The 24,390-nt window shown below is 53.4% G+C and overlaps 1 protein-coding gene across 1 annotated transcript in view; it reads right to left on the bottom strand.

The window, feature by feature from the left end:
- Positions 1-1,538: 1,538 nt before the first annotated feature.
- The window catches only part of NPLOC4 (NPL4 homolog, ubiquitin recognition factor), a 27,851-nt gene continuing 4,999 nt past the window's right edge, over positions 1,539-24,390 (bottom strand). The window contains exons 4-19 of the mRNA XM_029960113.1: positions 24,302-24,387; positions 22,345-22,457; positions 21,695-21,874; positions 19,732-19,780; positions 18,710-18,804; positions 17,934-18,057; positions 17,197-17,376; positions 16,190-16,276; positions 14,642-14,713; positions 13,657-13,783; positions 11,380-11,540; positions 5,168-5,239; positions 4,028-4,123; positions 3,216-3,332; positions 2,277-2,379; positions 1,539-1,949 (exon numbers count right to left, since the gene is read on the bottom strand). Coding sequence (XP_029815973.1) covers positions 1,792-1,949; positions 2,277-2,379; positions 3,216-3,332; positions 4,028-4,123; positions 5,168-5,239; positions 11,380-11,540; positions 13,657-13,783; positions 14,642-14,713; positions 16,190-16,276; positions 17,197-17,376; positions 17,934-18,057; positions 18,710-18,804; positions 19,732-19,780; positions 21,695-21,874; positions 22,345-22,457; positions 24,302-24,387 — 1,820 coding nt within the window. The 3' untranslated portion in view covers positions 1,539-1,791. The remainder of the gene's footprint in view (positions 1,950-2,276; positions 2,380-3,215; positions 3,333-4,027; positions 4,124-5,167; positions 5,240-11,379; positions 11,541-13,656; positions 13,784-14,641; positions 14,714-16,189; positions 16,277-17,196; positions 17,377-17,933; positions 18,058-18,709; positions 18,805-19,731; positions 19,781-21,694; positions 21,875-22,344; positions 22,458-24,301; positions 24,388-24,390) is intronic.

Genomic DNA, 24,390 nt, shown 5'->3' with positions numbered 1-24,390 from the left:
CGTCCCACGCCGCTGGGCGCCGCTTCAGCTTGGCTGTGCTCCCCAGGGCCGTGAGGAGCAGGAGGGGGAGCAGCAGCCGGGCCATGGCTGGGCTGTATCCCCGCAGCGTGTCCCAAGGGATGTCCCCGAAGGGCTGTCGTGGGCTCCCCAAGGGCCGAGCTGGCCATCGTGGCCACCCCCCTGCTCCATGCCTGCCTCCTGCTTCCCCGCTCCGCTGCTCGGGCTGTGGCTCCCCGGGCTCTGGCTCCACGCAGCTCCCGCTCCCCTGTTCGCAGGCTGCGTGCTGGCGCCAGGGGCCCGGCCGCTCCACGCTCCAGGGCTGATTGCAAACAGACCCGGACACGGCCCGGACACGGCCTGGACACACGAGTCCTGCCGGGAATGCCGAGCAGTGATGGGGTGCAGGTGGCACAGCACTGGGGAGCAGGGCCCCCACCAGTTCCTGCTGGGAACGGGAACTATCCCAGCCCTATGAGTGCTGTGTCGCCTGTGCCAGTTGGGAACATGGAGCATCCATGGAGCTCCATGCCAGCAGAGGTGACGGAGTGCAGATGACACGGTGCTGGGGCACAGTGTCCCCCCATTCCCAGCGGGAACAAGGAACATCCCAGCCCCATCCCAGCTCATGGGAGGGAGCGCAGAGGCACTGGGGTGCGGCATCCCCTCCTTTCCTGTTGGGAATGTGGAGCATCCTGGGACAGGTGACAGAGAGCAGGAGGCTCTGGTTTGAGGTGCTTTTATTCCATGTTACTCGCAGCCCCCCTGCCTGGGCGCCCCCCAGCACTGCACCCCCAAACCCCAGCACACCCAGGGAAAAGCAACCGCAGCCCAGAGCCGGGCCTTGGGATGAAGCCTTCAGAGAACCCCAGTGAGGGGCGGGGGGGCCCAGAGGGTCCCTGCCCTGCTGGACACCAGGACACCCTGTCCTGGAGCAGGATGGGGCCTTCAGCCCCCCTCCCATGATGGGACACAATCCCAGTGCCCCTGGGACTGAACCAGAGTTGCAGAGACAGGACAGGGAGGCTCCAGGACAGGTACCTCCATCATCCACCTCTGCCCGGGGCAGCTCCAGCCAGGGGCTAAAGGGAGGGTGGGGGCAAGAGCCCCAAGTCCCAGCTCCGGCCAGGACACGCTCCGGAGGGACGAGGGCATGGGGGAAGGAAGGCACCAGCTCCCGGGACACACCAGAGGTGAGGTGGGTGCCCAGGTTACGTGGCTGTCCTGTGACCCCTTCCTCGGGAGCCCACTCAGGCTCTGCGGGGTGACACAGCACCCGGTGGGGACACCCCTCCTGCAGTCCCCACAGGGTGCCAAGCTGAGAGCCCGCCCTGTGCCCTGTGCCCGAGAATTATGTCCCGTCCTGCTCCGGGAACATCAAAGCCACCTGCCCACCCCGCCGGGGCCAGTCGGTGCCGGAGCTGTTGGGATCCGGGCACCCACACGGGCAGGGAACGGGAGCAAAGCTGCAGGCAGGGAGATGCCAAAGCCTCCCCATCTCCTCAGGAGGGAAGTGGGCACGGACACCGCCTGAGCCCCCTGGGTCCCCCTGGCAGGCTGGCAGCAGTGGGGATGGGGGGGCAGCCCGGGGCACGGGCTGAGGGGAAGCGTCAGTTCTCCGGGCTGGGAGCACCAAGCGGCTCCGGGATGGCCCCCGAAAGGGAGCGAGGAGTAACTGGGGGGCTGGAGCCACCCCGTGCCCGGCTCCGCAGCCGGAGCTGGAAGCTGAAGGGAGGAAGGGGAGGGACAAGCGCCGCGCCGGCTGCTCCGGGGAGGCTCGGGGCGGGAGCGGGGCTAGGAACGGGGCAGGCTGCACATCTCGCAGTGGTCCGTGCCCGGCTGATTCATGAAGGTGCAGTGCTGGCAGGGCCACATGGCTGCGGCCACGGCGTGCGACGAGCCCCCCATGGCGCCGTATTCCTGCATTCCCGAGAGCGGGACACCCACCGTGCCTGCGGAGAGACCCGGAGGGAGCGCTGCGATCCCTGCACAGCCCACCCCGCAGCCCCTCCGGTCCCAACCCTGGGAGTGTTCCAGGGGTCCTGGAGCAATTTGGTCTAGGGGAAGGTGTCTCTGCCCATGGCAGGGGGTGGGATGAGATGAGCTTTAAGGTTCCTTCCCACCCAAACCATTCCACGATTCCATGACCTAGCAACAGGTTTCCTCCCCCTGGAGCCTCCAGCAGCCTCTTTAGGGGCTTGGGAACAGCACCACACACAGCCCCCAGCCAGCTCTGCCAAGGGACAAGGGACCCCCCGCCCCAGGAACCCCCCTCTTACTGCAGAGCTGCTCGATGGTCGCCCACTGCTCAGATTTTTTCCAGGTCTGTGCAAGCTCCTCATTTTTGGTCCTCACGGCTTCCAGCAACAAGCTGATGCTGTCCTGGAAGCCACAGGAGGGAAATGAGCACTGTGACCCCTCCAGTGTCCCACTGGAAGCTGTGACCAGGGATGTGCCCTCCTCCCCTAGCACGGCAAGGCAGGACCCTGAGCCTGAGCTGTTTCCCCTTTCCTGAGATCCTTGGAGTGTCCCAGTTTATCCCTCTGCTCCCCTCAACAGTCACACAGACCCCACATCCCAGAAGATTCCGTTCCTCTGCTTCCAGGATGTATGACCTACTGCTTTGGGATAGTGTGCCAGTGCTGCGCAGCAATCCTGACTTCCAGAGGAGCAAATCCTCCACGCTGGAGCACTCCAGCCCCCATCCCCATCCCCATCCTGATCTCCAGCTGCCCAGGGTCATCCTGGCTGCCTCACACATGCGCAGCCTCCGGCCAACACGGCCCAGCTGGATCCCACCGGGAAGCTCCGGCGGTGCCGGGGCAGCCGCCAGGCCCGCAGTGCCCGGCCAAGGGCAGCAGAGTTGCACTGCCAGGACACTCCTGGCCCCACCAAGGTCTGGGGGCTCTGCTCTTGTTCCCACAGAATTCCTCATTCTGAGATAATTTTTAAAACGTTTCCAGCTCTGGGAGCCGCAGCCAAGTTGGCTCTGGAATCATGTGGACAAACACCCCCCCCCTCAGTGCTCCCAACAGCTCGGGGGTTTTAAAAGGGTTTTAAAACTTTTTTAACCTTCTCCCAACAGCTCAGTCGGGAAAAGACAGCAATGGGACCCGCCCAGGGACACAGGATGGCAGGAATGGTCACCCCCACCCACCTGAGGGACCTGGGATGGGGAGGATGGATAGGGACAGGACTCTCCCCACCCCACTACGTACCCGCAGAGGCATGACCTCATTTGTGACCAGGAAGAGGAGCAGATGGAAATCAGAAATGATGTCTAGGAAAATGGAGGATGTGTTTTGGGACAGGTACGTGGCCAAGCTGTGGAAGTCCTGGAGAGAGGGGACAGTAATGAAGAGAAGTCACTTCCTATTTTGATGCGCTACCACACATTTCTGGCACCTCTGGGCATTGGCTGCAATGTGCAGGGATGATCCCAAAATCAGATCCCAGGCTGGCTGATTGAATTCCAGCTCACAACTTCCAGGGAAAAGGATCTCTGCACCCACACCAGCTTTTCCTGACCAACTCCAGTGCACACAGAGCCAAGAAGTGCTCAGTGGGGCCAGGAAACTCCAGCCCTGTCCCTATGGAAAAGGGGCAGAGGGGGATGGAGCAGCCCTTTCCTCCCCATCCTCTGCCCTGGCCTCTTGCAGGAACAGTGCCCTGTGCTTTAAAATTCCAACCAGGAAGAGAAGGCAGTGCTCTGGGAGCAGAACAGACCCCAGACCCTCTCCTGTCTGTGGGGAGAAGCAGGTTCATGGTGTCTCTGTGGGGCTGGAGCCCCTCGGCCCCTCTGGTGCTGCCTGGGGGGCACAGGGAGCCCTGATCCCGTCACGGAGCCGTCGGGAACACGGCTGGCAATCAGCATTGGCATGCAGACACTGCTCTGTGCAGGAAGGAGTTTGGCAGCTGCACTGGGAAGGGGTGACTTGAGGGCACAGCTGTCCCTCTGCAGCTGTCAGTGAGCACAAGGGAAGCAGCGCCAATCCCTACGGAAGTGGCTCCATCAGGAATCAATCCTCACCTGAGTTTCTCCCAGCACATCACGGTTCTCGATGGGGAATGGATTTTGAGAAATAGAAAAAGTGTAGACTGGATCCTTGGGGAAAGTTGTAGTAATCTAAAGAAAAAAAAAAATCCAAGGAATGATGATCAGAGGCCAGTGGGATATGGGAAGCAAGGCTTGGGATAGCCAAGAGCAGCCATGGCTATGATCCCAGCTCAGCCAAACAGTGAGGGATCCTGCAGGGATCTGATGGCTTTTAATTCAATTTAAAGTGATATCCCATCATCCCCTTGGCTCCCAAGCAGCCTTGTTTCTAAGGAAGCTGGAGGGACATAGATGGAGCTTGGTCCTGACAGATGCCATGGAGACCATCCCTCTCTGCACAGGTTACCAGGATACAGCGATCCTGGCACAGCTGTGCTAGGGGGGGATCCTGGGGGCATCCTAATACACATTCTATCCCTCTGTTTTCATCCCAGTGACAGCCCAGGTATCCCAGGAGCAGGTGCCTTCACTACTGCAGGAATCCCTGCGCTCCATCACTGCCTGTGCCAGGGGCAGCTGGAGCAGAGCAGTTGCTCCGGGTGGATTTAATCGTTGTTGGCACCACCTCCAGCTCCAGCAATATCATCTGTCATCCCAATTATTTGCTTTCCTGCCTTCCATGCCGTTAAGTTTGCTTCCCAGCCCCAGGGCTGAGCCGTGCCGTGCCTGGCAGCAGCTCTGCTCTGGCCAAACTGTGCCAGAGAGTGAATTCCCCCTTCCAAGAAAAGGCATTTCTGGTCAACCTGCTGAGTCACTTGAAGGAGACGGATCCCTAATTGCTGCTCTAAGACAGGCAGCTGGAGTTCCTTCCTTAGGCAGTGCCCAGCACACGGATCCATGGGCAGCTGCTCCCCGGCCGTGTGGCTCCGTGCCAGGGCGGAGCCGTGATAAGGCACCAGGCAGTGCCTTCCTGGGAAGCAAGAGTGTTCCCTGGCACCACACCGGCCCCTCGGAGCAGGGCAGCCACCTCCCTGCTGGGAATGCCTGGCAGCAGTGGAAAGAGGAGGATGGCGTGTCTCAGGAACCACCTGCAGTGGGAATTTTAGAGATGGGTGAAGGGTTTGCTGTGCCCTGACCATCTCCCGTGGGAAGCAAACACTATGGAATACTCACGTCTATGATGAGGTACTCGACCGGCAGCGGGCGAGCCAGCTGGGTGATCTCGTTCCCAAACTTGTCTATGTCCTGAAAGAGGAAGAGTCGGATTATTCCTGAGCATGGAAGTGGTGTGAAGCCCAAGGGATCGTGCCCTGGAAATGCCCACCCAGGATCCTGAGCTCTGGCAGATCACTGAGGGTGGAAAAGAACCCAGCTGGGTGGTGCAGGGCTGCCCAATTCCCTGCAGCTCTCTGGGGCTGGAGATCTCTGTAATTCCAGGATCTCTGGAATCAGGAAACGGGATCACTGTTTCCTCGTGAGCCAAGGGAGTGTGTGGTCACAAACCACCTTGGGCTTGTCTCCCACTGGATATGGACCTGGAATTATCTAAGGAGTGTAAATCAAGGTGTGATTCTTGGGGTTGTTGGACTTGATGATCCTTATGGGCCCTTCCAACTCCAGATATCCTATAATTCCACGATTCTAAATGCCATTTAAGCAGCTCTTCTGTCTAAAAAAGGAGGGACAGGCCACATCTGTCTCCTTAGCTGAGGCAAACCTGCCTTTCTGCAAATCCAGGAGTCCCTCATCCAACTCTTCACCTGGGAATTGGGAATCCAGGCACCTTCTCATGCCCAGACCCTTAGAACCAAGCACATCCCACGGCGTAAACTTGTTTTGCTTTGCCAGACGAAGGGAACATAAAGTTTAATTAGGGAGACAAACGGCCAGCATATGTTCATTAATCATAACCTGACAATTAGACGTGATTGATGTCAAACACGCCGAGTTCAAACGGCGCTTCGGAAATAAATCCCAGAGAACTGACACTTTTCATTAAAGATTCCGTACGAGGGGGTTGTGTTTTCTACCTAAATCATCACTTAACGTGGTATAAATCATTCATTGAGCCCCACATAAATCATATGCCCATAATTCCCAGTCAGGGACTCTGTATTGGAGTTTCCATGGACTCAGTGGCTGAAGCCAGACCAGAGGTGTCATCCCAGAAGGTTGTGAGTCCCATTCCTCCAGCGGATCTCCCGTGGGATGGGAGCAGCACTCCTTGGGCTGAGCCAGGGAGCACCATGCAGGGACAAGCTGCTGACTCCCTCCTTTCTCCCTCCCCTTTCCCCCAGCCGTCTTCTCCCGGAGAACACCACTCCCCCACTCTCCCTGGTGTTTACACAGCACAACTATGCGGAGCAGCAGCCAGCACCATCCCGCTCTCCCAGTACTCCCAGTCAGACCTCGCCCCAGCAGGCTCCAGCACGCTGCTCCCCTCCAGGCACAGCCCCGCTTCCCGACCCCCTCCCCAAGCACCTCCTGTCCCCAGGAACTGTTCCCTCTGTAAAAAAAAAAATCTCCCTTTCAGTCTTTGAAGCTCCTTTGAAAAGCAGTTCTGATAAGGATCTTTGCTCCTCACACATGACAGGTTGTTGGGAGCTCCTGGCCTCAGATCTCTCTTGCTCTGACAGGAGCAGGAGGAGCTGTGGAGCCTTTTTTTGGGAGATCACAGGACCCCAGAGCCAACCTGCTCCTAGATCTCAGTGATACCACAAGAGGCAGGAATCAGATCCAATCAGCTTCCCAAACACAATCCTGCCCCTGCAAGAAGGGACCTGCAACAACTCACGCATAATTAGCCCATCTGGAATTCATTTTCCAATCTAATTAAGTTCTAATATGCAGAAACATTTTTCCAGCACCTGTTGGCTTTAATCTCCCCCTCTGGGGATTTCCATGTTAAATGCCTGCTTTTTCATGGCATGCTGCTGAGGCCTCCAAGACATCCACAGACTGGGACCTCGCTCCCCCTGAGCCGAGGACGTGTCCCAGTCCTGACAGAACAGCCCCCCCCGAACACTGACATTCCTCTCCCACCCCCATGGATCCTTTAACTATGTTTTAAAGGCCTTAATGAACATCAAGGTGGGAGAAAGATCCTTACCCTGAACTTGGCATCACCAGGACCCCACCAGTGCCCTATTATTGCTGCAGCCTGAGCCCCCAAAGCCCAGTGGCACTCGTTCCAAAGGGAGCCAAGGAAGGGGTTAACAGAGCCACAGCTATTTGGCTCCTGGACAAAAATCCATCAGCAAGGTCTGGACAATGAGTTATCCTGGTGGAGATTGCATCAGGGCTAGGATTAGAGCCTTCCAAACCACTGTTTGGAGGCAGAAGCTGCACAGGGATGGGGAAGAACAGGGAAAAGGGTGGGAGCACAGCTGGTGTCACACACCTTGGTGGGATAGAAAGGCTTCTGGGTGGTCTCGGGATTATCCACAGAAGGTGAGGGGAGCAGCCAAGTGAGGAGCCTGGGCGGGTGTCAGCCAGGAGGGAGGCTCCGGATCCGTGTCCCAGGGCTCGACAGCCGTGAGCATCCCACGCCGTCAGCATCCCAGGCTGTGAGCATCCCACATCCCACGCCGCCATTCCCGACCTGCTCCCTCGCTGAAGGCACCGTGGAGCTCAGCAGCTGCCTGTCCTTCCCGTGTGGGAGTAAATCCCAGCCTTGCTCTTCCCTCTGCCACTTCCCAGCACTTTGCCGGGCGATCCTGCCCCTCGCACGGAGAGCGCGGCTGAGGCACAAAGCGACTTCTCCAAGAGCAAGTGACAGGTCAGGGAGAGTTGAAACCCTTCCCAAGAGACTCCTGGTGAGCTAATCCAGCATCCTCCTCCCCGGAGCAGCCAGGACATTTAAGGCTAAGGCGGCTCGTGGTGGGAGGGCAGCCAGGGAAGTCCTTCCCCATTAGTGAACACTCCCTGCAGCCTGGCTCTCCCTGGGAAGAGGATTTCCAGTGCCATGGAAGGACAGCCTGGCTCAGAGGTCCCGCTGGGCTCTAATAAAAGCAGGGTCCTGGCTTGGGGTTGTCCCAGGGCGGAATGGGACACGTGTCACTGGTGCCAGGCCAGGGCTCAGAGCACGTGTGGGACTTGAGGGCAAAGGGCTCTTGCACAATACTTGTAAAGGGCTTTTGTCTTACAGCATCCCAAAGAAACTCTGGGGGGATATTAAACCATCCCAAAGAAACTCTGGGGGAATATTAAACCATCCCAAAGAAACTCTGTAGGATGTTAAGGCAGCTGTAAAATGCAACTCACTGCGAGGATGACGATGACATCGTCATGTTTGAGCTGCCACAAATACCAGTGATAAGAGACAAAGACAGTCAGCCCCCAAATCCAATCATCCAAGGGTTTTAAAGGGTCTGTAAAACACAGGAATCTCTTTCCCCAGTGGTGGAGCAGTTCAGCAATGCCAGAATTCCTGGGCCAGAGGACTGGGAGGAGGGGACAGCAGGGACAACAGGGTGCAGGCAGGGAGGGATCCCTCCAGCTGGGGCACAGCGCTGAATAATCAACCCAAGGTACATTCTTAGGGAACTCCAAATCAATCCAGCTGTTTTCCAGAACCAGATGGACAGAGGAGGCTGCTCGAGGGCAGCAGACAGGACAGAAAACACTTGTGTGGAACATTCAGACGGGCTCGCCCTCATCCAGCTGAGAAACTGGGTGAAGTGGCCATTGCAACATCATCATCTTCACTCACAGAGTCTTCACCCGGACCCGTGTCTGTGTCTTGACACCATGGAGTCCTTCACGAGTTCCGTGTGTTGAGCTCTCCAAGCAGCACGTGCCGGCCATGAAACGTTCCAGCTGGAAACGCTGCACTGAGATGCTTCCCAGGCACCCTGGGAGGCTGGGGGGGGGATGTGTCCTTCCTCCTGGCTAACTTCACCTGGGGAAGCACTTCAGAGCATAGTAACTTGTACTCACAGTCCCCAAAACCCTCAACTCCCACGCTGGGGCAGAGCTCTCGCATTCCCAGGCCAGGAGAGCAACGGCCGCGTGTCCAAAGCCAATTCCACGGGGGTGGCTCCTCGGAGCAGCAGGCGAGGGGCCAAGGCAAAGAGAATGGTAAAGAAATACAGAAACCACACAGCTGGAGGCTCAGGAAAACTGCAGGACAATGCCAGTGCCATCAGCTTTCCCATTTCCACGGAAGAAAAGCAGCACCTTTTCCCATTTGGAAGCCGGAGGTGAATCCACTGGCCCTGCTGTGGATCCAAGTTCCCTGGATCCTGCCTCACATCTGGCTGTTCTATAAATACATCCACACTCACAAATATCGGCCTCCTGGTCCTTGTTCAATTAGAATTAAGTTGTAGAGCTCCTTTCATCCTAAAGGGCTTTTCAGATGGATATTGTATGGGAATACACATGGACTTTTCCCTGGACCAGTGATGGCTGCGCAGTCAAGGGAAAACAACTACTCCAAAGTGCAGCTTTCTCCCCAAAACTGGCTGGGGGGTGGGCAGAGGGGAACCATCACAGACCAGGACAAAGAGGGAGCAGGGCACTGGACCCCAAAGATTCCATCCTGTGCTGCCAGATTCTTCCTCCTCCTGGAGTTTACTCAGGCTTGGACAGGGCTGTTGTCACCAGCCCAAGACAGATGAGGTCGTCTGACCCCAAACCTTGCCCATTTAATGGGACCCCAAAGGTTTCCCAAGCCAGGAGTGACTAAGCTTTACATAGATTTAAGAACATTAGGAAAAAATCAAGGGGTCCTAGAGCCAAACCCGTTTAAGGCTGAGGGATAATCCCACCTGGCAGAGCCATCCTTGAGCACTCCGTGAAAAGGGCAACTGGGGAGAGAAGTTCTAAAACCCGAAATCAGCTGCAGCCTGATCTGGTGAATCAGTGGTTCATGGAAATTTCCACGGAAGGCTGGAGCCATCCGTTCCCATTCTGTTTATCTCCCTGCTTCAGATTACGAGGGGAGTGAAGCCCTGCTGGGAACACCCACCAGCTTCCTGCTGCTCCCAGCACCCCGGGTGGCCCACATGTGGGACACAGACCTGTGGGACCTCCTGCAATGCACCCGAGTGTGGCACAGCCCGGGCTCCTCCGGAGCGGGATCAGGGCACGCCAGGAGATGATCTCATCTCCCTCACGTTCGGGGCCAACCTTTGCACACCCCAGCGCTGCTGGATCTTAATTGGCCCTGGTTTATCAGCTCCGAGAAGGAAGAGAGGCAGGGATTCCATCTACCCTCCCTCTCCAGCACTGGATTGATCCCAGAGGTGTTCCTTGTTTCCAAGTGGGGCCAAGCCAAGCTGGCACTTCAGTGTTAAGGGGTGGACGATGGGGTCTCTCAGGGAAATCAGCACTTCCCAGTCCCAGTTTCAGGACACGCAGGAACAGCCTGACCAGCTCCATTCCTGTTGCTGGTGCACAATCCACTCATTCCAGTCATCCCAAACGAAGGCAGCTTTCCTTATCCTGTGCTCCTTAAGGGACAGCTTTAACACAGGCAGCAGGAGCAGGCACGACAAGGAGGAGATAACTAATGGGTGATGGATGGCTAATTAGCTGGCGAGCAGTGCCATTAATTAATTCCTCTGTCCCTGCTCACGGGGCACCAGCAGCCCCGTGCTGGAGCAGCAGCACTATCGGCATCCGCAGGGAGCCTGATCCCGAGCTCCTGACTCGGCCCTGCAGGAACACGGGGGGCTGAGGGGCTCCAGAAACAAGTGCCAAGGGAATAACAACATTCCATCCATCACCAACAGACCCAAAGGGCGGCAGGCAGGGACCAGCAGTGACACTCCAAATAGTCCTGGGACCCCCCTCCAGCTCCAGAGTCCTCAACACGGGAAGGACATGGAGCTGCTGGAGCGAGTCCAGAGGAGGTCACGGAGATGCTCCGAGGGCTGGAGCCCCTCTGCTCTGGAGCCAGGCTGGGAGAGCTGGGGGTGTTCATCTGGAGAAGAGAAGGCTCCAGGGAGACCTTAGAGCCCCTTCCAGTCCCTAAAGGGGCTCCAGGAGAGCTGGAGAGGGACTTTGGAGTGACAGGACAAGGGGGAATGGCTTCCCACTGCCAGAGGACGGGTTTAGGTGGGAGATTGGGAAGGAATTCTTGGCTATGAGGGTGGGGAGGCCATGGCACAGGTTGCCCAGAGAAGTTGTGGCTGCTCCATCCCTGGAAGTGTCCAAGGCCAGGTTGGAGCAACCTGGGATAGTGGGAGGTGTCCCTGCCCACGGCAGGGGGTGGAACAAGATGAGCTTTAATGTCCCTTCCAACCCAAACCATTCCATGATCCTATGAAGTGAGAGCATTTCGGACCCGCTTCAGTTGTGCACATGTTCCCTGCTGCTCCTCAGGACCAGAGTGTGGATCCAGGGGCACACCCCAGTGCTGCCCAGGCCCTCACCCTTACCTTGTAGAACACATCAGGCACGTACTGCTCGCTGCTGGACTCCTTGGCATAGCCCAGCTCCGGCGCGTCCCGGCAGGGCAGGAGGCACTCGTCCCGCACCAGGGCCATGCACTGGTTCGACACCTGGTACCCCTCGAAGTGCACCTGGTTGTCAGGACCACCTGGAAAAGGAGAGAGTGGTCAAAAATCCCAGGATCACTGAGGCTGGAAAAGAGCTCCAAGACCATTGAGTCTGACTGTGCCCGATTCCCACCTTGTCACCCAGCCCAGAGCACTGAGTGCCACGGCCAGTCATTCCCTGAACACCTCCAGGGATGGGGACTCCATGGTACAACCCTTTTCATGGAGAAATTCTTCCTGAAAATCCTGCACAGGGGTGATTTCCCCAGGGTAACTCCGAGCACAGCATTAAAGTTGGACTCGATGAGTTTGGAGCTCTTTTCCAGCCTTAATTCCAAGACTCCATGAATTAGACTCGAGGGTCTTGCTAACCATGAGAAACACTGAGATGAAGCTGCTGATGCTGCTGCACAGGAAGAACTTTAGGCAAGAATTCCCTCTAATCTCCACATTTCTTCAGTCACACACAGTTCCAGAGCTATCCCAAGAGCACAGACCCAGGGGACAGCAGGAATGCTCTGCCAGGAGCTCCAAGGAGGAGAAGCTGCCCTTTTGGAGGCTCTGACAGCATCACCCTCCCACTACCCTGCAGGTGTCTCCTCCTTTTCCAAACAAAACCCAGGCACAGCGTTCCCAAGGAACCCTGAGCTGCAGATCCCCTGGTCATGTCAGGCCTAAACAGTGTTTTCTCAGCCTGTCCTGGATGCTTTGGTGGAAATCTGACATGGAAAGTGGGAATTAAGAGCCTGGCTCGCGGAGGGATCACATGCTTGGCGCTTTCCTTTGGATAATGTAAGCAACATCAGGTCATGTGTCACTGGAATACAACTGGAAAGAGAGGATAGAGGCAGATGGTAGGAAAACATTACTATTTCCAAAGCTAGGAATTCAGGAGGGGATAGGAATTAATCCATGGAGAGGATTTAAAGGCAAAGTTGAGGCAAACTATCCAAATACATTTCTGTGGCACAAAAGGAAGGACTCAAGTGTTTAAATAGAAACCTGCTGGGCTGATTGAACAGAGGAGAATGAAATTAGCTGGAACAGCAAAGAGGAAATATTCCTTTTCTACCCTTTGATCTGTAACCTCAATCACTCACTGCTCCAGAACAAACACTCCTAGAAATTAAACATAGACCAGGACGGGGGGAAGGCCTGAACAAAGTGTGTTTGCTCAGTAAAACACCTTGTTTAAAAAAAAAAACCCTGAAATAAATATATATATAAAAAAAGAGAGATACAGATCTATCTTTAATGAGAGATGGATGTGTTTAGCAGTCTGGAATGTACAGGAATGGGCCTGTTGACTGAAAAAGAGCTTTTTCACTGAAAAAAAGGCCCCGGGAAGCCTTACAAAGCCAGGCTCAGGGCAGGCAACATCCCATCCCACTTTCACTTTTCACACTGGATGTTATTTGGAAGTCATGAGGGTTTTTCATTGTGTTAAACAGACTCAGAACTCAGCGATTCTGCTCCAGGGAAGGTTTAAATGAAGACATGTGTCATCCCATGGAGAAGAGCAGAGTGAACTGGGAACACTCCAGCCCTCCTACCACATGCCAGTGTCCCCCCTCCCAGCCCAGCCCATCCACAGTGCCTCTGGAGACTCCCCAAAAATGGCTAAATCCAGAGGTTTTAAGCATAAGCACTTTGCAGGCGCTTCTGTTTTATTCAGCCAAAAAAGTATGTTTTCAAATCCCACATCAGGGTTTCCCTGACAGCAACACAAGGGAGATAAAGGTCCCTCCTGAACTTCCTGAAGGAGGAATTAATCCACAACTTTAAGGATCTGGATTGTTATGGTTCTCCACTGCTGCTTCCAGGCAACAGAACGTGGAGCTTAAAGATTTGAAACAGAGAAGTGAGACCCAGTTATTGCCCTGGCTGCAGGCAGAGAGGGATTTCTGGATCAGAGAGGTGAGTCTGAGTCTCATATGAGCTTCTTTAGACAGTTGTAAAGTAAAAAAAATAGGTAAATAAATAATGAGTAATAATTGCAGAGAGGATAGAACAAAGAATGAAAAAGTATTTTAGCTGATAGAGTAAAACCCTTGTTAAACAGGACAGATGGGGATCAGGGCGTGTGATTTTTGGCATATTCTTCTACTAACAAGAGGTAACTCAGGTGTAACCCAGAGAGCTGGGGCCAGTTTATACCTGTAGCCACAACCGTGACAAACTTGGATCCAAAGTGCCCATCTGGGGAGAGGCGACAGATGTTGGGCTGCTGGTTCTGGAAGTTGCCAGCTGTGATGCACTCCTCTGCACTCAGGTAATACGTGTCCTGAGGGGAGAGCACCAGTGCCAGTCAGCGAAAGGACAGCCTGACGTAGCCCAGACCTATTTCCCTGGGCTGCAGCCAAGGGAAACGACCAACACCCCAGGAAAACACGCTTTCGTGGAAAGCTGCTGCAGAGCCCGGGACAGGAATGTGACCTGTCAGCTCCCCAGCCCTGAGCTGGCTCAGGACTGTCCCACGGAGAGTCCCCACCCACATTTACACACCATTTTTTTTTTTTTTTAAACTGAAGTTTCACTTTCCAAATATGGATATCACTGGGTTTACAACCACAGGAAGCTGAGGAGGTCGAAGTTTGAGCCACGTATGTGTCACAAAGCCCAGCCCATGGGAACATCCTCTGAGTCACTCTGGGTTTGCACCTCACACCCCCACTCCCTCCACTCCACAGAGTTTTATTAATCCTAAAAAGGGCAGGGTTAGATGGGAGGAAATCCTTCCCTGTGAGGGTGGTGAGGCCCTGGCACAGGTTGCCCAGAGAAACTCCCATCCCTGGGAGTGTCCAAGGCCAGGTTGGATGGGGCTTGGAGCAACCTGGGCTAGTGGAAGGTGTCCCTGCCCATGGCAAGGGACTGGCACTGGATGTGCTTTAAAATCCTTTCCAACCCAAACCATTCCATGATTCCATGAGCATCATTTCATTAAAGCAGAGGGGTAAAGGGCTGCAGGCAGCTCTCCCTGCTCTTCAAACAGCTCAATCCCAAACGGTTGGAAGGGTTCAAGCTCCCTTTCCTTCAGAAGCACCTGAAAAAACCCCATTTCACAAGAATTCCAGTGTCACCTGCACCCCTGCCCTGCCCTGGCTCAGCAGCTGGAATTAGCTGGGTCACACCTGGATCTCACCTTGTTCCTGCTGTACCGAACGGTGCCTTTCCGTGTGTCCTCAGAGACCAGGTCAGTGAATATCCAGCCGACCTACAAAGGGTGATGGAGAACGTTGCTTTAAGGAAAAAAAGGACAAAAGAAAAAAAAAAAAGAAACAAGAAGGAAACCAGAAGAGCTTATACATTTTCAGCTCACAGGACACGATGTTCTTGGCTCCCCTCGGCCCTGTGCACGCTGCCTGCAGGGAATGGCTCTCCCAGCTGTGCTGGGCTCTTGGAATCCCATTTCCAGGAGCAGCAGCATGCCAGCTGGCTGGCCAGGGCACCTGCAGTGTTATGTTTCACTATGGAATATTTTTCATGGAAAGATCTGGAGGCTGCAAGAGGCCTCTGTGCCTCCCACCCCCCAGCAGAAAGCAATTCCTACAGAGTGCCCGGAGCAGCTCACGCGGTCCCAGTTTGAACCTCTCACATGATCCCAGTTTGAACCTCACAGGCTCTGGTTAGGAGGAAGCTCATACTGGAGCGTGATTCATTCCAAACTGGAGTCTGTCCCGACCCAAAAAACACATTCCTGCTTTCTGTGGTTGCACACTGGTGTGTGCATGTACACACCAGTAACCCCTGGAGTGGGCATCCCTTCCACACACGTGTGCCATGTGTACACACACCTCGGGACGAACCCTCTCCACCCCTGTGCCAATCCCAGCCCCCACAGCATTAACCCTCCTGAGGCAGAGCTCCCTGCAGAGCCCAGACAGACCAAACCCTGCAGCCAGCACTCAGTGACGTGTTAAATCCCGTGGATTAAAAATATCTGATGGGAGAAGCGGAGGGAAAACATGGTAATAAATAAAACACACAGAAGTCTTGCTCCAGCCTCTGGCGAGGGGTGAGATCTTATCTGGGAGAACAAAGCCCTCCCCACAGATGTTTACAGTCTGCACTGAGCCTTCTCCCAGTCGAGTTTTCTTTAGCAAGTCAAATCTTGTTTGTGTACATCCCATTCCTGGCATTCCCACCATACCAACGGTGCTCCCAAACCGGAAAATATCAGCGCAGGTTTGAGGGATGTCAGGAAATCAGGGGACCCCGAACGGATGACTGGCAGGATGGAACTGAGGGGGACCTGCACCCCTAAACCACACAACTCACTCCCTACAGCACCAAGAGACTCCATGGAGGGCAAGAAAATCCAAGAGGAGCCTCTGCTCCTGGAAAAGGAGCACGGAAGCAACTCCAGCTCCATCTGTGCCAAATTAGCACTTGCCTGGGAGATGCTCCCAGGAGCGGCTCCTGTCTGAGGGGAAAGAAAGGGAAAATGGTGTTTCTGTTGCTTTGCTCCAGTCTCTGATGTCCCTCGTGACTCCAACTGCAGCTGCACTGCCCCGTGAGGGGTTTGTGCTCAGGAAAACCCTCTGGTTTGGGGTTTTATACCTAAAAATGTATATTTTATACCTAAAAAAGTTGCTGACACTTAAGTGAGATTTAGGTAACCCAAAAGGTCTTGGTCTGCTGATTTCTTTCCCTGCCACACACAGACACACAAGATCCAGCACATCCTGACCTTCCTCAGGCCAAGCTTTGCCGCGATCTCATCCACGACCTCGGCTTTCGGATCCTCCAGGATCTCCAGGCTGTTCTGTGTCCCGATCTGCAGCAGAGAGACACTCGTTAGTGAGAGAGAACAGGAAAAAACCCCAGGATAACCACTGTGGGGAGTGAGGCAGAGCATGGGAGCAGAGGCTGGTGTCACCCCAGAGACCTCCCCTTGCAACTCTGCCCTCACACACATTCCCGAGGATCCATTTGTTCCTCTTCCACTGGCAATCTGTTGGATTTCACTCTGGCCATGCTGCAGGAGTCACCAGGATGAAGGAAGCCCAGGAGGAGGGCTCAGACCGTGGGAAGCCAAGCGGTGCCGTGCCCCATCTAGTGGGGACTCCAGCCCAACTCAGCCTCAGCCTCTCCACCGTTCTGCCTTCAAATCATTTGGATTTCATTCTGTCTAATTAAGCTGCTTAAATTTTCCCAGAGAGCTGGGAAGGAATTGCAGCAAGGGCTGCAACTGTTTTTTCCTAGCACAGAATTTCTTGGAAAATTTCCTGGAAATCCAGGAAACAAGGGAAGATGAAAAGTGAAATCCACTTTTACAGTCACCCTGGATTTAAATAATTTGAACACAGAGGAATGTAAAACATATAACATAAATAGATATTAAAAAGAATATATTAATAAAATAGAATATAAAAGTATAATATAAAAATAATATAATATAGGATTATATGAAATAAAAATATAATAATATATTATAAATACATAATAAGAAATAATATAAATAAGATTAATATGAAAAAAAGGCAGGGAACCAACAAAAAGCAAATCTGGGTTTAAAAATCTTTTGGTGGCAGTAGCTGATGATGACATTAAGGACATAAATCCCATCATCTTTTCCTCGGGACAGTTTTCCTTGTGGAGCTGCGGCTGGAAACGAGGAGTGAGGTTCTCCCACACTCAGCAGGTGTTTCTGTGTCCCCCAACCTCGAGGGGACCCCGGGAGCAGCGGGGGCTCACCTGGGGGGGTTCATAGATGGCCGCCACCTCTGCCCGGATGCCCAGCGGGATGTCTTTGTGCTCCGTGTACCGGCCGTACAGATATCCCAGATGCTGGTTCCCTGTCTTCCTCCAGAAGTCTAGGAAGCGATCTGCAATTGTGTGGTTCTCAAACATGATGTTGTCAACATGCCTGTATTTCTGTTTGACAAAGTTCAAGCGTCAGGCCGTCCTCCGCTGGCTCCGGTGCCTTCCCAGGGCTCACTCACACCACCCCTCTGGAGCGGGATCCTGCCACAGCAGGCGTGGGGGAAGCTGGGGGCTCCCTCCCTCTCCCCTCTGCTCAGCTCCCTCCCCTCAGCACTGCTCCCTGCCCAGCAGGTCCCACCACGGGCTGGAGTGTGGGATGTGCTGAGCATCCCCGGCACCTCGGGGTCTCTACTGGGACCTTCACCCCAAGAGCCTTTGCAGGTAAAATGACACTGAAATTCAAGAGGAAACAAGAAGCTGAGTGGCCTTTGGGATCCCCTGAGGAAAAACAGCAGGTTTCATCACTAGTGCTGCCAGCTCAGTCCTCCACACTGGGAAGAAACTGTTGACCCAGGACATTTTGGAACCCTTTATTGCAAGGCCTGAAGAAGCTGGGCAGGATTTCCCTGACACCTAGAGGCTTCGTGCTCCAGGCTGGCTGTTCTGGAAGTCACCTCTCCCAAAAGGGAAGCCAAGGCCCCTGTGAGGTGCCATGAGCTCAGTCTCACCTGTCTGTTGAGGGTGATGGCGCTGGGCTGGCACTTGGTGCAGATCCCCTCTGGCCAGGGAGGGTGTCCCTCACACCCCGACTTGATCTTACAGCTGATGTTCTCCAGGGCTACAAACTTCCCCCTGGGAGAGGGGGGAAGAGAAAAGGGGGGAAAAGAAGGGAAATGGGGGAAGAGAAGGGAAATGGGGGAAGAGAAGGCTGCTGTTACCACAGCAAATGCTTTTGGAGCAGTAATTTATGGAGCACGTGGGAAGTAACAGGTTGTAGCACTCGGGCAAATCAGAGCTCCTTTCATGTTCATGAGGTTTCCTGGAAAGGGAAGTTCCCTTCAAATGGAAGTATCATGGACTTGGGCTGCATCTCCCAGAGAGATTTAAAAAATCCCAGTGGTATTTAGGAACAGCATGGAGATACACCTCTGTGTAACTTATGTCCGTGGAATTTGAGAACCAGGCTTGGAGCTTGGTGTAACTAGGGAACCTCCTTCCTTCCATCTGGCCTTCTCCCCCCATCAGGAGTGTTTCCTGGAAGTAATTACATTGCCACAGAAAAAAAAAAGGAAAACCAGAAAGAATAAAACCCCTAAAATAAAAAGCCAGATTATTTTTTCCCCCGCCTTTTCCTTTTTTCTTTTATTTTTCAACACGTTTCCTCCTCAGTTTGCCATTCAATCCTCGTATCCCACCCTTAGATCTGTCTGTACTCTCATTCGTGTTTAAAACAAAAAAAAAAGAAGCTACAACCAGATTCCCTTAAACCCAGAGCTTTTCTTACTTGTCTGCCCCTCCGGTCAGCTTCCTGATGTAGGCATGGAATGACATGTGCTTCACAGGAGGCTCCAGATGGTTCAAATAATCCTCATCGAACGGCTGCCAAAAACACCACACAGAGCAAAGGCAGGTCAGGCACCTGTCTGATAACACCCTGATCACTGAGCAAATGGATGTTCCAGAGCCAACCCCACCAATGTGGAAGCAATCAAGGAAATTCAGGCTCATTTTCAAGGCAGCTACTACTGGGATACAAACAGTGCAGCTTCACAACGGCGAGTTTTATGGTCGCCTCCTGCTCTGGTAACAGATTGGCTCCACAAATCAGAACGAGCCTCAAAGGCAAAAAGCCTTTTCCTTTCGATATCTAACAACAAACAAGGACACAGCTGCTCCAACACGGCCAAGGGCTTCCAGAGCACTTCCAGCAGTGGGGAACAGCCATCCTGGAATGGCCAGGATCCCCTTTGGAGGGGTGGCTGCTGCTTCGTGCCATAAATTACACAGCCCAGCACGTTTGGAGGCTAAAGCTGCTTCAAGCTGAATAATCATGAAATCATGGAATGGTTTGGGTTGGAAGGGACCTTAAAGATCATCCAGCCCCACGCCCTGCCATGGGCAGGGACACCTTCCACTAGCCCAGGTTGCTCCAAGCCCCGTCCAACCTGGCCTAGGATACTTCCAGGGACGGGGCAGCCACAGGTTCTCTGGGCAACCTGTGCCAGGTGGTTCAACTGGGAAGTGCTGGGAGACATGAGAGAAGGGATAAAACAAGAAGATACAGGAAAAAATGAAGAGGGAGGAAAAATGGAGCACTTTTTAAAGCACTTTCTGTTAAACTCATCATTGCAGAAAACCATCATTAACCATGATAAACCCGGGGCCACAAAGGCCTGGAGCTTTAGTGATCCCAGAGCCAGCAGTGCACAGCAGGATTCCAGCCTGGAAAAGTGTTCCCCTCCTAGGAAAAATGTTCATACTGGGAGAAACTGGTGTGAGTTTGTAGCACCCTCCTGGGGCTCTTACCTCGAGTGGGACACAGTGAACACATTTACCCAGGGGGCCGTGACGACACCTGGGCAGAGAGAGAGAAAAATGGGGTTAAATCTCATTTATTATGGGAACTGAAGGAGGAATAAATCTTATTTAATATGGGAACTGAAGTGGGGTTAAATCTTCTTTGATAACAGAAAAATCAGACTGTAGGAGTTGCTCTCGAGTAATTTTGGTGTGGAAGAGCTACATGAGCTCTGAGCAATTCTCCAGCCCCCAGGGAATGCTACAGAGGGGTCATGGAATGATGAAATGGTTTGGGTTTGAAGAGGTATCAAAGATCATCCAGTTCCACTTCCTGCACTTTCCACTAGCCCAGGTTGCTCCAAGCCCTGTCCAACCTGGCCTTGGACACTTCCAGGGATCCAGGGCAGCCACAGCTTCTCTGGGCAACCTGTGCCAGGGCCTCCCCACCCTCACAGGGTGGAATTTTTTCCTAATATCTAACCTAAATTTCCCCTCTTTCAGCTTGAACCCATCCCTCCTTGTCCTGTCACTCCAGTTCCTGATGAATTGGACTTGAATTATCTTGTCCAGGTTGAAGTTAAACCTGAGAGTCTCAGGTCAAGATCAAACCCTCCTTATGTCCCTGGGAAGAGGCTCTGCTGTCCCAAAAATCACCTGAATCCATGTCAGGTCAGGTTTCACAACCCTTCAAGTTCAAAGAATTCAGACCCTTCAAATTCAAAGAATCTCCAGGCCAAGTGGCAGGGCAGGTTTTAACAAAAAGCCACCCAAAACATTCATCCTTTATCAGGCACTGGAGGATGGGCTGGAACAACCAAGTGTGTGTTTTTTGGGCAGATAAACCCCGCAGGGTAGAGTTAGAGGAGAAAACCTCTCCTTCTATGGTGATTGCTTTAAAGAAACCCTAAACCAACAATAAAATCCCCTCCAGCACTAAGTCAGTGCTGCTTTCCAAAGGAAGGGCTCTGGAGATTGGTGTGTGGAGACAATGGATGGGATCCAGTTGCAGGATTGATTTTAAGGAGATTCTGTGGCAGATAATGTACAGAAAGGAGCCCTAAATGCTGCTAATGCACTCAGCATCCTTCACTTGAGATTGATCCACCCTCCCAAACCCAGGAACAAGCCCAGACACCTCCTTTTATCCTAAATACTCACCCCTGGGCTTTGGCTCCCTGCTAGGAACAACTTCATTGATTCCTTGAAAAGTGTGGGCAAGTTCAAGACAATGTTTTCACCACAGAGTGGTGGGTTTTGCCTTTATTGCTTCAATAATGTGACATCTCATCACTTATGGTCAGCCTAGGAAGGTCAGAGAGGATTTTCCACACATTTCCCTGCTGCTGCAACACTGAGTATAAACCATATGGGGGACAACACCACAGGGAAGGGCAGATGATTCTGTTTCAGCAACAATTCCTGGTTGCCTTTAAAATTTTCCCTCAAACCCTTTCAGGAGTCTCTTTCCAGAGGGTTCCAGTCCCAAGGCCACAAGTGGGACCCAACTGGGATGTTAATGCTGAGCAATAAAACCTCATCACCCATCCAGGGGGTGTTTTAGCATCACCAGTGTAGATTTTGGGTGGGTTTAACCCATTGTTGTATTATTTTTACACAGGTAGAAGCTGCTTTGTTTCCCAAGGGCTCTTGCACGGAGGAGCTTTGAAAAGTGGGACTTTGGTGCATTTTTGTGAGCAAAAGGGACTCCCTGGTTTCACAAAGGTCAGAAGGGCACGTGATGGAAAGGAAGTAAAAAACTAAGCAGGGAAAGACCCAAGTCTCAATTCCACATCTCTGTCATGGGACACTTCCACTCATTCCCCTTGCTTCTGTGTTCCCCTTTATGAGAAGTGGCTGGATCTGAGGGCTCAGAGTACTCCTGCTTGGGACATTCCCTGGCTGCTGGGCTCAGACACGACATTCCAAACTCTGGATACAGCAGGAACACACACAACACCCCCCCACTCACAGCTGCTGGTCTCGGTTCCGGTAAATCTTCCCATCCTGCTTGATCAGGTACTGGTCGATCTCATCCTCCACCACCTGGGGGGCAGCCCCAGGCCGGGAATTTTGGGAGACAGAGGTGTCCATGGTCTCTGAGGAGGAGCCAGCTGGGCTCAGGGGGTAAAGGAACAGCATATCCCCGTGCCTGCAGGGGTGGGAGACAGCACACAGGTAGTGGGAGAGGTGAGAAACAGCACTCAGGAAGCTGGAGCTGCTTCCCAACAGGCAGCCAACCTCCTGGAACATGGAAGAGCATGGAATGTGTCCCAAAGTATAATCAGACTAGCTCAGGTGGCAGTTGGAAGCTGCTCCATCAGCCACCTCTTCCTGCTGCTCTGGCCATTTGCCACAATAAACGCAAAACCCTTCCATCAAGAGACACAACCGAGGAGAAAAGATGGAGAAAAAGGCAAAGGGAACCTATGGAGAGAGGCAACAGCTCCAGGAGGGAAAAGGAGTAGTGTGGATCCTGTGTGGATCAAGTCACAGCCTTCCCAGCTGGCACATTCCAGGGACACGCTGCACATGGGATGTGATTTTTCCCACTGCTGCCCATTTTGGAACCTCCAAGCAGAGCCCCCCATGCTGGAAAAAAACCTTCCCATGGGGACTCACTTGATTTTGAGCAGGTTGAGGGATTTGTTCTGGGCTGCTGTGATCTCCCCTGTCCTGTTCCTGTTGGTGTACACGGAAAAGCCATTATTCCTGAAGCCAAATTCCTTGGCGACCTGAAAGACAGGGGAGAAGGACAAGGTGTGAGGTGCCTGAGGGCTGGAAGGGGCTCAGAGCCAGAGCTGATCCCAGGGAACTCCTACTGCAGGAATTCAGCACAGTTCTGAGCTCAGGGTAATAGGGAGACATGGAAGAAACAGCTGGAAACAAAAGCAATGGATTAAAACAGGAATTTAAACACCCAGAATGTGTCTCTCCCTCACACAACACAAATGCAGAGTTTGATCTAAATCCAGGCAAGCACTGCAGGACTGCAGGGAGAAACTTCTCCACTATCCCAGTTCTCCCTGTTTTCTCGCTCCAGCCACATCAACAAGTCATTCCCATCCTCCTGGGACCAGAATTCCTCACCCACACCTTCACCTCTGTGGGTCTTTTGCCCTCAGCTGCACTCCCACCAACCAGCTGCTTCACTCAACCTCTTCCCACTGTCCTGCCTGTTTATCCCCACTTTCCTCCTCTCTCCCGTGGAATTCACCCCCACAACAGCCACCTCTCAGCCCCCACGCTGGTTTTCCCTGCTCAGTTTAAGGCTGATTGACTCGGGATCAGTCCAACACCTCTTCCCAGCAACAATAATTTACACATTTGGCCACTTGAAAACATCAGTTCAAAAATGGTGTTCAGAGTTCCTCTACTTGACAAGTTTTGCCTCAAATTCTGAAGTCAATGGCCTTTATTCTTAATAATAAAAATAATCCCTGTGGCTTTGGGAACAGGGAATGCCCCCAGGACAAATGTGATGAGACACAAAGAACTGTCACATGAGCAAAGCCATGAAAAGTAGGTTTTTTTCCTGTCAGCTCCACTGTGATTTGCAGCAGTGAGTGATCCCTGTGAATGGGACCCTTTCACAGGGATCAGCTCCTGCTCCTCAGGCCACAGAATTCCATTTTTGGGGCAGACAAATCCCACAACACATTAACAACAGGTTTGAGTTGATTCCTGACTCAATTCTACCCTGAGCACAGCCAGAGTCACTTTTTAGGGCTTTTCCCTGGATGTGGTACAAGAGACAGGGAGGATTATCCCATCCCTTATTCCTTGCACACTTCTGGAGCTTCTCTGGAGCAGGTCCAAGTTAATTCCCTGTAGGGAAGCAGCAATCTGATGCCTCTCTAATTCCAGCTGTCCCCCTAAACACCAACCCCACTCCCTGGGTGAACATTCCAGGGTTAAAATCCACAGCACAGGTAGGAAAGACCTGGATTAAGATAAAACACAGATCTCAGGTGGCAAAATTTGCCCCTTTTCTCTTCCAAGCAAACCCTGGAAATAAACCCACACAGGTCTTGTGTTTGGCTCAGTAAGAGGACAAAACCTTCCCCAGACCAACAGGCCATTCCAGGTGCTTCTGTCCTGGCAGGAAGTGTTTTCCAGCCATTGTTCCACACTGCCTCGGGTAACCTGAGCCCTGGAAAGCAGCAGCTTGTTCTGCACAGGCTCCAGAGATCCTGAGAGCTTTTTTTACCTCGGGTGAGGCTGCTCAGAGGCTCCAGTGGGTGTCCCTGAGCCAGCCCTGGAATCCAGTAGGATTTTTCCTGGCCAGGTGGGAATGCTGTCAGGGAATGCTGTTGGGTCTGGGCTTCAAACAAAGCAAATGACTCACAGAGAGCAGGTTTTGGGCTGCTCCCATTCCCTTCCCTCTCACAAGGAGAACAAAGAAAGCCCAGTCTGAGGGCTCCAGGCTGCAGCAGGAGTTACCCCAACAGAAGTGTGGGTTTCCCCCTGGAATGCTGTCCCGTGCTGCTGGCAGTGAGGTCAAACACAGGTATCCCATGGGACAAGCAGTGGGAGCCCTGCCCCACCCCGTGGGGAGGCACAGGGGGTCCTGGGGTACCTTTTTGAGGAACGTTGCCACCGTCTCTCTCTTGGTGGCCGTGATTCTCTTCACTCCCTCTGGCGACTGCACACGGATGATCTGGGAGG

The sequence above is a fragment of the Manacus vitellinus genome, unplaced genomic scaffold (assembly GCF_001715985.3).
Source record: "Manacus vitellinus isolate BGI_N305 unplaced genomic scaffold, ASM171598v3 scaffold_24_pilon, whole genome shotgun sequence".
NCBI classification, from domain to species: Eukaryota; Metazoa; Chordata; class Aves; order Passeriformes; family Pipridae; genus Manacus; species Manacus vitellinus.
Note: the sequence above shows the minus strand (reverse complement) of the source record. Positions and strands in the feature narration are given on the sequence as shown.